Source organism: Diabrotica undecimpunctata, chromosome 4 (genome assembly GCF_040954645.1).
Source record: "Diabrotica undecimpunctata isolate CICGRU chromosome 4, icDiaUnde3, whole genome shotgun sequence".
In the NCBI taxonomy this organism is placed as follows: Eukaryota; Metazoa; Arthropoda; class Insecta; order Coleoptera; family Chrysomelidae; genus Diabrotica; species Diabrotica undecimpunctata.
The window spans coordinates 99,614,003-99,626,418 of NC_092806.1; the positions used below are offsets into that span (position 1 = coordinate 99,614,003).

At 33.1% G+C, this 12,416-nt stretch overlaps 1 protein-coding gene across 1 annotated transcript; it reads right to left on the bottom strand.

Annotated features, from left to right (window-relative positions):
- Positions 1 to 7,842: 7,842 nt before the first annotated feature.
- LOC140438837 (uncharacterized) lies at positions 7,843 to 10,017 on the bottom strand. The gene has a single exon (XM_072528480.1). It carries the CDS (start codon positions 10,015 to 10,017, stop codon positions 7,843 to 7,845), a length of 2,175 nt encoding a protein of 724 aa, XP_072384581.1.
- Between the last annotated feature and the right edge of the window lie 2,399 nt (positions 10,018 to 12,416).

Consider the following 12,416-nt stretch of genomic DNA (forward strand, 5'->3'; position numbering starts at 1 on the left):
TGATTATCTATGCTTACAAAAGACTGCTAGCTGAAATTGTTAAATCTGTACCTGACACCTGGGGAATTGGATACGGTGATAACGGTTGGATGAAAAATAAGCTGTTCTACGAATATATAGGAAACATTTTTTATCCTTACGTAAGCAAAAATAACATCAAATTTCCAATATCCTTGTTCGTCGATGGTCACAGCACACATTTAACCTATGAAATAAGCGAATTATGCACAAAGCTACAGATAATTCTAATTGGTCTGTACCCTAACTGACTAGAATCGTGCAACCTGCAGATGTGTCCATTTTTAAGCCCTTAAAAGAAGGATGGAAAAGTGCTGTATTAAAGTTTCGGAAAGAGCACCCTACTGAAGTTGTAACAAAGGACAATTTTGCTGCAGTTTAAATACAGTGGTTGATAATATAAAACCAGAAAATATTAGAAATTGTTTTCGTGCCTGTGGGCTTTTCCCTTGAAATGTATCCGCAATTGATTATTCCAAATGCACTGGCAAGACAAAAGAACAAGATAGAGACACGGAAGTCAGTAAAATTACATTCGAAACATTTAAAAAAAATGTTGGAGAGAAAAAAATGGAAAGGCTTAAAAACTTTGTTGAAAGTGGTGCATATAATTCCGATTTTTTTACGTTGTATTATATTTATAAAGAATTTTTGGAGATAAGTCCACCCGTGAATACTGATCAACTGGAAGATATGGATAAAGGCTAAGATACAGAGCAGCAAGGAGGAACGGAATAATTTCATGGGACGATCCAATCTGAAATCTGTGAGCCAGAATTAACTCTTGAAATCAGAAATTTACAGGATGAAAAAAATGAGAGTTTTATTAAGCATACTTTGGAAATTATCGTAAATGAGCAAATGTTTGACATTGAAAATATTCCTATTCTAATAGAAGAAAATACTAGCTTCGACAACCAAATGCCTAACACTTCATCGCTCACCTCTAAACACGTCTTATTCAATAAGTCGTCTTCATCAATCAGCGATTATGTTATTTGGCCGAAAACTCCTGAAAGGAAAGGAAAAAGAGAGATGGAGAAACTACAATTTGTTCTGACTTCCTCCGTTATGAAAAAGGCAATTAAAGAAAAAATGGCTGTAAAAAAAGAACTGGAGATGAAAAAGGAGAAACGTAAGACTGAAAGGTTGAACAAAAAAGAACTAAAAGGAAAACAAATTAATAAAAAAAAGCAGAAACAAAAAGAAAGCCTAAACATAATTATACAGAAAGATCACCAAACAACACTAACGTTAAACTTGTTTTTAAAAATAATACAGATCCAGAAGCCGTAACAAGCACAGCAGGTGATATAGAAAACAATGATCCCAATATGAAATATTCTTCAAATGTAAGTGTTAATAGCTGTGCAACCAAGGAAGTATCTAAAGTAGTACACGCAGACGATGGTGATGCTTTACTCAACGTAACGAAAACCTTGCCAAAAATGGACTTCCAAGATAGCCTTGAAAACATCCAAAGTTGTCTTACTGTTGTGCCAGAAAAATCAAAAAGAAAACTGTTTAGTGACAATAGTCAAGATGGAATCATTAACACGAATATGGTTATTATTACACCATCAGCTCCTAATCCATTTAAGAACAAAACTATATACACTGGGCTGTGCTATACGTGTGTTAATAATATAACACGTAGTCAATATGGAGTAAAATTTTCAAATTGTTCCAAAACATACCATATAAAATGTATTTCCAAAAATAAGATGTTATCCTCCGAAATGGAGAACTTTTTGTGTAACGTTTGTTTTGAAAAGATAACATTGTAATTGGTTTGTAATTTCTGGCATTTATTAAAAATTTTTGAAACCAAATTCGTCTTTGATCACTAAAATTATATATAATTTTTAATGGTTTTTGAATATATGGATTTAATATGTACCTAGGATAACTTAGCCCCTTACTGGTGGCCAATTACTATCTACTTACTATGCCAATCATTATCAAAATTAGGCCAATCACTATAAAATCTGCTTTTCCAAGAATAAAACTTTTTTTATAAATATTAAACATTTTTAAACAATAAATGCTAACAAATAAAACTAAATTAATATTTTCTACTTTTGAAAGAATGCCTCACACAAATACAGACATCAAGTTAATTACGAAAATTTTCTTAGGTACCAAAACATAGGCGCTAAAGCTAAACCTATCTTCAAACAAAAGCAAAAGCAGAGCTGGATTACATTTTTAAATAAATAAAATGAACCATGCCATTAAAAAATATTTGGAACACTATTAGAAAGATTAAAAAACAAATCCGTTCAGAAAAACGCCTATCTTAAATAAAGAACCCACTCAAGTTATTTTTGATGAACTAGCACCTTCATATGTTCCTGGTCCTCCTTTAAAATACTGTAACAATGGCAAGAAGTCAGCAGTTCATACTCAATTAAGAATTGTTTAAACTTTTTTGTTACAAAGAATTGGAATAAACATTAAAGCATTGTCGGAATTCCTCCCCAGGGTTGGATGGTTTTATAAACAAAATGTTGTATAACCTACCAATAATAGCAAAATTGTAATCCTGAATATCTATAATGCGAGGTGGGTGAATCAGGAATACAAGGATAATTTGAAATATATAGTTGTTTAAAATCGCTCAAAAACCCATTATTTCCGTCATCGTATAGATCCATTTCGTTGTTATCCTGAATTACTAAAACTTTCAAAAGAGTAATCAAATTTTGACTAGATTATTTTATAGAATGACATTCTCTTCTAGCGCACACTCAGTACGGATGATTCCGCCCTGGGTATAGTACAGTTGATGCGATTTCTCAGCTGGTTCTGGATATCCAGACTTGTTTGTCAAAGAATAAGTACTTGTTACGTGTCTTTATTGATTTAAAAGGCCCTTATGATTCCATAAATCTGAATAACCTCCAAGAAAGCATAGTGAATATTAGAATTAACGACAAAGTATAGGCCAACATTGTTAATCTATTCGTGAACAGAAAAGTGTATATACTAGATCATAAAAATGCATTATGTGGTCTTTGCATTGTCAATGATGGTCTACCACAGGGCTTTGCTTTGAGTCCTATTCTTTTTAATATCTATACAGAAAACTTGCATGAATTGTTTGATGACATATTTAATGTCATTCAATATGCTGATGACATTTGTTTTTATGTAACCGATAAGTCATATAAATAATGTTTAAAAGAATTACGATATATTATGTACTAGTCCAGTCGTCAGAAAGTTGACCCCTGAACATCATACGAACAAGCTAAATTTTGCACAAAGTAATAATTTTGGGACCCAAAAAAGATGCAAAAAAATTTTTCACTTTTACCTCCGGGCTTCTCCCTAAAAGCCCCCTCGCAGGGAGGTAAAAACGCAAAAAATCGATTTACCAAGAATCTACACCATAAGAAAAAATGTTTAAAATAGGAAATGTAGCTGAAATAATTTTAAACAAAATAGGTTATACGCATTTTTTGTGTAGAATAAACCGTTCTCTTAGAAACAACGCTTGAAACCACCTTCGATTTTGCATGTCAGTTACGCGCTCACAATCTTTTGATCCAAATATCCTATTGACAAAAATCAAGATGCATTTTAAAGACAAAGAGTGCAGCTTTTGTATGGAGTTTTTGTATTTGCCGAGAATAAACTTCCACTAACGTGGAACGATTTTTGCCATATTTTACGATTCTTGTGAGATCGCGAACAAAATTGATCACTTCTATTGACCAGTTGTGGTAAAATTTTCATTTTTAAAGGTTCAATCTTTAAAACCTATGACATGAAATTTGAAAAAAAAAACACAAAATTTATTTAATTTACTAATGTTTGTATGTTGAGAACGACTTTCGAAGTGGAAATTGAAACGTCAATAAACGTACTTTAACCTTTAATTGTGGTTTATTCCCATTTAAATAGTAATTACTGTAATATTTTAATTTTGAGTTGTAGTAACAAATGTGAGGCATATGAAATATGAATAAAAAACGCAGATTTTAATGTTTTACCTTACAAACGATCGCACATCACGAGAAATGCATTAAAGAAAACGGTTTTGGATGTAGTTTATTGCAGAAATTTTTAATCAAGATAAGAAGACTGCTGCATACTTGGAGAAAAACGTTCATGTTCTTCGGTATTCTAATGGGGATGTTGAATATTCCAAAATAAATCAAATACTAGAATCCAAGTTATTGTATGCTGCCGATTACATTTACGTTCGAGGAGAACAAAAAATAGATTTTTTAAGGCAGAAATGTCAAATGATTGGAGTTTTTCCTACAATTATTGATGTCTGCAAATTTGATGATACACCTTACGCTACGGGGAATTTTATTCATAATGCTAACAATTGCCACGCCACTGGATTATTTTCCTACACTGAGAGAAATGTGGATCACCTCCGCCAATGGTTTTGTGAAAAGATATTACCTATGTAAATTAGATTTTTTTAAATAAAAGATTTTTTTTTTTTTTTTTTTTTTTTTTATTCAGTTTGATGGCCTTGGCCGAGCCAATTAGCCAGACAAATTTAAAGACAAACAATTTTTACAATCAGAGGAATTTTTTACAATTAGAGGAATAAACATATAATCATCCGTACAATCTAACGTGCAATTAGTAATAATTAGCAATTAACAATTAATAATTAGTAATTAGTAATTAGTAATTAGTAATAATTCTTTTTTTTTTTTTCTTTTTTAATTTTTTTTTTAAACGTATTATTTTAGTTTTATTAAAAAAGAGTGTCTTCCTTTTTTACATATTTACTTTAATGCACCATGACTGACATTTGCGATTTACAAAAAATTGTATAATAATATTAATCGTTAGAAATACATTTATTACTAACACGATAGTTAAAAGTATAATCGATGAACCATATTTCCCGACGACATCATTATTAGTTTTGTACCATTCTGAATCACTTTCGGTGTTATTTGGAAGTAGATATTGCGGCACTTGGCGCTGGGAAAATTTTACCGACCGTGGGAAAAAGCGGCATCCTTTGATGTTTGCACCTGCTCAGGTGTTCGGGTGACATCACGCTTACTGACAAGTCGAATCATTTTTTCTTTTCCTTTCTTTCCTCTTCTTCTTTTTCTTTCGCTAATCTGTTCATCTCATGTTACCTTCTTCTATTCACTAATTGAACGTTCACCGCTTGACAGGGGAACTCAATATTTTATACACTGTTACATATAAGCTTTCGTTCTTTCGTCTAGTGCTCGACACATATTTTTTCGCCCAGTACTCTACATAGGTCTACGATTCTTTCCTCCAGTGCTATACATAGGTCTACGATTGTTTCCTCCAATGCTTTATATAGGTCTTCTTTTTTTTGTCCACGGCTAGACACAGATCTTGTCGCAAATCATCAAAGTGGTGTCCCACTGTTCAAATTAGATAACCAATATTTTCTTCTTTTCGTCCGTTGTCTACTTTTATATTTAGATGCTGATATATACAAGGTAAGGTGAGAAAACACAATTCATGTTACAGTGATAGTGGGGATATGATCACAGACGGTTCTTCGATAACCATCAGACAACAATTCCCCGATGCATATTAAAACATACAGAGAACACTTTACGTACTCAACTCAATAAGTGACAGCCCGGTTTGTAAGCGAGTCTGACAGACACCCTAAGTTTACAGTACTACTCCCACAATGTGGTACCTGGCGTGTTTCTGTGCGGCAAAAGTGGACCATCCGTTTATACTATAAAGGGGCCACCAAATATTCAACGTTGAAATGTGATATAATGTATCAATATGATCAATTATTAAAGAATAGTGACCAAAACTCTTGCGAGTTGCATACTATATTTTATCTACGATCATAAGTTAATTATTTTAAAAAATCCAGAGTATATAATATACAGAAGAAATTTAAAAGGACAGTTTGAAAAAAAATTCAGTCTTATCAGCAGTCAGTACGGAGAAGGTGCTACTGACAGAAAATGATATTAAAATGGTAGGTAAGCGAAGGAATGAAATTGAGTGAATATATTATGAAAAAAAAACATATATTGAAGGCAAACGTAACCAATTCGGTTCGAACAAATTTTGTTCTTAACAGCATCCACCGCTAGTCGGTACGGTTACACGACCGCCGGAAGAGGTTTTGTTAGTATGGGACAAACAGTCAGTATGAAAGCGAAATGATTGTCTTTTTTCCATCACACACTTAAATAAATATTTTTATTGATTTTATTAGAAGATACTTAAACTGAAAACTAAACTCCTGTTGGGTAACTGGCCATTAAAAACATACTTAAAAATTAACTCAGGAAAGCAGACCATTAAGATTTGTCGATCGATTTTCTTATTATTATTTTAGGTGACAACACGAACACTAGATCCTAATTTAATAAGATCGGTTCATAATTCGCCAATGGTCCATATCACATATCTTTGTGAATATTAAGTTTCAGTAGATGTTTTTTACGATCTAATGCTAGACAACTTTGTTACATTTTATTAAAAAGATGGCAACATGAACACTAAATCCTAATTGAATAAGATCGGTTCCTAATTTGCCAGTGGTCCACATCAGATATCTTTGTGAATAATATGTTTTAGTAGACGTCTTTTTACAATCTGAGGCTAGACAACTTTTTTTACAATTTAGTAAAAAAGTGACAGCACGAACACTAGATCCTAATTTAATAAGATCGGTTCATAATTCGCCAGTGGTCCATATCAGATATCTTTTGTGAATAATATGTTTTAGTAGACGTCTTTTTACAATCTGAGGCTAGACAACTGTTTTTTACAATTCAGTAAAAAAGTGGCAGCACGAACACTAGATCCTAATTTAATAAGATCGGTTCATAATTCGCCAGTGGTCCATATCAGATATCTTTGTGAATAATATGTTTTAGTAGACGTCTTTTTACAATTTGAGGCTAGACAACTTTTTTGTTACATTTTATTAAAAAAAGTGACAACACGAGCACTAGATCCTAATTTAATAAGATCGGTTCATAATTCACCAGTAATCCATATCAGATATCTTTTGTGAATAATATGTTTCAGTAGACGTCTTTTACGATCTGATGCTAGACAACTTTTTTTTACATTTTTATCAGATAAAAACGTAACAACTCGAACACTAGATCCTAATTTAATAAGATCGGTTGATAATTCGCCAATGGTCCATATCAGATATCTTTGTGAATAATATGTTTCAGTATTCATCTTTTACGATCTAATGCTAGACAACTCTTTGTTACGTTTTTATCAGAAAAATATGGCAACACGAACACTAGATCCTAATTTAATAAGATCGGTTCATAATTCGCCAATGGTCCATATCAGATATCTTTGTGAATAATATGTTTCAGTAGACGTCTTTACGATCTGATGCTAGACATATTTTTGTTACATTTTTATTAGAAAAAGGTGGCAACAGGAACACTTGATCTTAATTTATTAAGATCAGTTCATAATTCACCAGTAGTCGCTAACGGATATCTTTTGGTAGTCTTAACATCTTCTAAAACTTAATGAACAAATTTTATGATATTTAACCCTAATATGCTATACATCGTTTTAAGATCTTTAAATTATTCAGTAACTCATAACAGATACCTGGTAACGTTGTTTTACTATAAAAATTTTAAAAGCCAACTACAATATGTGATAGAAAAACAGACAACCAAATAGACGCTGGATAATAGAGAACGGAAAACTAATTTATGAAAAATTCTTAAAAGACACATTTAATACTAATATAAAATATGTACATATAACTAAATAATAAAAAGCCGTGTATTAAAACTACAATAATCAATAATATTAACACTATAAATAAATTTATACATATTTTTAAATTTTCATTTTCTTATAACCAAAAGGAACGGAACTAAAATCTTCTAAAAATTTTCTTTTTGTAGAATGTGGTCGATAATTTTTATGGATTTCCTGTGTTATGACTTGATGTTCTGTTGTTCGTCTAACTTGTTTACTTATGATTTTAATACCTTCCGACTTTACAAGTACCATCTTTTTAATAGTATCAAAATTAATTAATTGCGAGTTTAAATAATTAAGGGAAATTCCCTTAACTTTGCAACAAAATTTTTCGTCACCATTAGGAAGTATGTATTTATAAGCATAATTTTTGGGGCCTCCAGAAACGAACTCCGAAATATGACCACCACTTAGCTCATCAGTTAAATCACCAATACAGTCACCGGTAGGAAGATCAGGCAGACCGTCTCTGGAAATGTACACAATTGAATCGGTATCATAATATAAAGTACGCTCGCCCACCATGTCTAAATAGGAATACAGTTTGAGGCGGGCTAGAGCCGTAACGTATGAGGCCAGAACGACGTTTACAGTGGAAGACATTGAAAATGCTTCTTCCACATACTCCCACGTAACAACCAGTGTTTCCTCGTTTACAGGAACCACAGTATTTACATAGATCGAGGGATTAATCATAATAGCAAAGAATTCTTTAGGATTGTTTACAATAGAAGTTTTGGGAAGATTTTCTCGCTGTGCAAATTTACCCCAGAACGAATTAAGCATTAATTTAGCTAACGATCTAAGGCCAGGATTCGCCGTTATTTCGGTAAACTCTAACCGAACGTCTTCTATCTGGAGAAACTGTTCGATGTATCGGTTTTTTTCTTCGGCTGTTACACAACCACGGGGCCATCCTGAAACTTGCTGCTTGATTTTGATGAATTTACTCGTCATGTCGGAAAAGAGACCATTTTGATGTTTTGACAATTCACGGGTTTCGTACGACCAGATTTCGTAGGTCTCAACTATTTTGTAACCCTTTTCCAAAGCTTTTACAACTTCTTCAATTACCCATGTTCCTGTAAGTGACTTCTGTTCGTCGGAATGCTGACATTCTCCTTGCATAAAGTCCTCGCTGCATTTACGACAAAGAACAAACATGCATTTATTGTTTATTTTTGCGGGTAGAACAGGATGATAAAGGTTTGAGGGAGGAAGTACTTTACACTTTATTAAACCAGATACTCGTGATAAATCTATATGCCGGCATTCATCTCCTACAAAAATTTTAGGATGACCTAGAGGAAATTTTCCACGCTTACATACCCAAGGGTATAGGGAACAAACATCGACATATTTAATCTTTTCATTTTCTTGAGCCTTATAATACTCCACGGTGTTACCAGTACGACCACCATACAAAGCATCCCTAGCATTTATAGGTTGAGTTCTCATTAAGGGGTGATCCTCAGTAAATGATTTTATCTCAGGCGTCATAGTTTTTCTGAAGGCACACTCCCAGATTTCAACGACTTCATATCCCAGAGATTTTAGATATTGATTTTTGGCAGCAGTTCTGTCATAACGATTTTCCATGCAGTGTGAAGGATCGTCATGAAGAGGAGCCAATCTGTTTTCGGGATAACATTGGGGACAACCATGATAGTAACAACCCTGAAATTCAAACACGATATTTTCGTAAAGACCATCCACTTTACAAGTATTAATAACAGCCTCAAATCCTCGTGCAGCATGCTGTATTTTAATATTACGCTGTTTCTCTTCCCAAAGTAGCCACTGCAGAGCTATTTTTGACTGATTATCTTTAAAACGATAACCACCTTTAGGAATAAGACCTATTGTGTCAGATTGTAGAAAATTTCGCCTAAATACTTTACTACAAGTCGAGGCTACGGTAGTAGCTTCCATAAAAGGACAGACATTTGACGTATTCAATAAGTGTTTCCTAAATGTAAGACAAGCCTGTGTTAATATCATGACATCGGAAATACAATAGTCAACGATCTCTTTCTGAAAATCAAAAACATAACCGTTAGCAACTTTAGCAGTATGCCAATTTATTAACTTATCACGTGCATCCTTCTTCAAATTATCGATATCATAGAATTTTAGAGAAGGTATAGGTCCGAGATAAGATTGATTTTCCCCTTTATTAAACAAATGTGGGAAATAGCCCTTTTTTAACTCTGTTAAACCAAAAGCTTTTGGTAAAGCTGACAAGGCCATAGGAAAATAATTAAGACTGTCGAGAAAACGGACATTCCCAACACTCATCGAAACTAACTTCGTACCCATCTAGCAATATTTTTTCCTGACGAGTCTCAAGATCATAAAAAATGAACAAAAAATCTTTTGAGGGAGGTTTACCAGAATCAGGCTGCATGTAACAAAGATGATCTGATGGGTAATTTTTACCACAAGTTTTACAGAAGATCTCCCCACAGATATGACTTTTAGTGTAGATTTTGTAACATTGCTTACACCTTTTAATTTTGTCACATATCTCGTTAATGTGAACGTTGAAACATACCTCACCATAAAAGTCCCGGCCGCATTTATCGCAGGGAACTTTAACAGCTTCTTTGGAACAAGCTGGTGAACGACGACATGCAAAGCACGTATCAACGCAGCTGTGTCCGTCTTTATGGTCGTAGGGTTGATAACATTTATCACAGAAATACGTACTGATAAACGCACTGGTCAGTGACCGAATTACATTAAAATGACCTTTATGAAAGAGAAGGTTTAATTTTGGTCCGTAAGTGTGCCCCTCATAAATGACATCACGTCCCTTAGTTCCATATCTATAGACCACAATCTTATAGTCTGTTAGATATGCCTGAAACTGTTGCAACTCAGGAATTCCAGCTCCCTCACTAGGAATAACAACACCAGACCTATCTATTAACTGCAATGCTCTTTCCCGTTGTATTTTCCCTCTATCGCGACATATTTTTGTAAGTTCAGGGTCTTTGTCAACGTAAGCTTTGGCTACAACCAAAGCGTATGCAAGACATAGGTTATCGTTGTTTTTAATAACAACAATTCCTCGCCGTTTAGAACACTCCTCTTTAAATGAATTGTACTTACGACCTCTACCCTTTCCAGTAGGCATTTTTACGGTAGTAATACCAAGACAAAACGTTTCGGTGTTTAAACCGGTGCTGTTGCTCTGATATATGGAACTTATGTGGTTCCATATATCGTCAACTGTCACCTCTGAGGCTGGTTTTAACCTCATCCATCCCTGACCTCTAACGAAATCCTTGGAGCAAAAAGTGAAACCAACCTGATCATGTGGCAAAATATTTACAGTACCCTTTCGAACAATATCCTCGATGGCCTTTTTAATCCAACTTACGGGTTCCTCACCTGGCGGTACATCCTTAATTTTAAATTCCAGAGTTCGTCCCTGGACACCAAATTTACGGATTTTCGTGGTTTGATCTCTGACAATTAAAAACTTTTCCATTTTACGTATAATAAACTTATAAATTATTGTAAAATCAAAAAAATCAAAAAGTCAAATTTTTCAAAAAAAATTATTATACTCACCAAAGTACGTCTGAACACTAGAAATATCTGAAACAGACTAAATAAAATACTTTAACGTAGGGTATAAGGTAGACTTCTAGCTGGACGGAAAACTGAACGATAATTCCAAAGGCCCCAAAAAGGTTTAGATTTATGTAAAAATGTGTAAGAATCAATCTAAAAGAGTAGATCTGTTTAAATTTATAAATTTGGTTACACCTTAAAAGTGGGTAACAGTGCTACACAAAACCAAACATGAAAGTAGTGGAATAAGCGTTGTATTAATAAAAAAAAAAACTATACCTCACTTGATCGTTTATTGTAGCGGCCACAATGCCTAAACCGTGCGATTGAAGAACGGCGTGAGATTGTCAGGATGTACTGCAGAAGTTAAAAACATGTGTGAAGTATTCAATATACCTAAGGCATATGAAGTAAAAAGCACATCAAAAAAAAAAAAAAATTGTAAAGATATTAAATACTATGGACTTAATATAAATGTCATATGCTATAAATATCACAAAAAAAATTATGAGCCGAGAAAGAAGCCATTTATAACATGTTGCTAAAAGCTTTGAAAAAGGTTCAAAGTTCAAACTTTCCCGAATTATGTAATTTTAAATAATTCGTTAACAATTTATAATAAAAATACTAAAAAGTAACCTTTTGTAAAATATATGTAAGCATCAACACAGAACCCGGCACTAATAACATTAGGTCAAAATCGGGGTAAATGGATACCGTTTACCACTAAATTCTGGTCTATTAGTTATAAGGCATTTAAGAAATAGCAGTATCAATACGACAAAACTTGGTCCAGTATGAAATTTATGGTAAAATTACGGGGCGGTTTGTATTTATAAACAATTTAAAAAATTTAAGAGAAGGTGCATGTAAGAAGGAAAAGAGCTTTCCCAAAAAGTTTATTTATAGTGATTGTTAGAATTAATTCGGAAGTTTTAATTTGGTATCTTTTCTACTTAGAATTTATTTATTGGGAACAATTATTTACACAAGTAACACATCTCGAGAAAATTTATAAATGGACACTTTCGATAACCCTTTAAAATATATATTTACACAAGAATTTT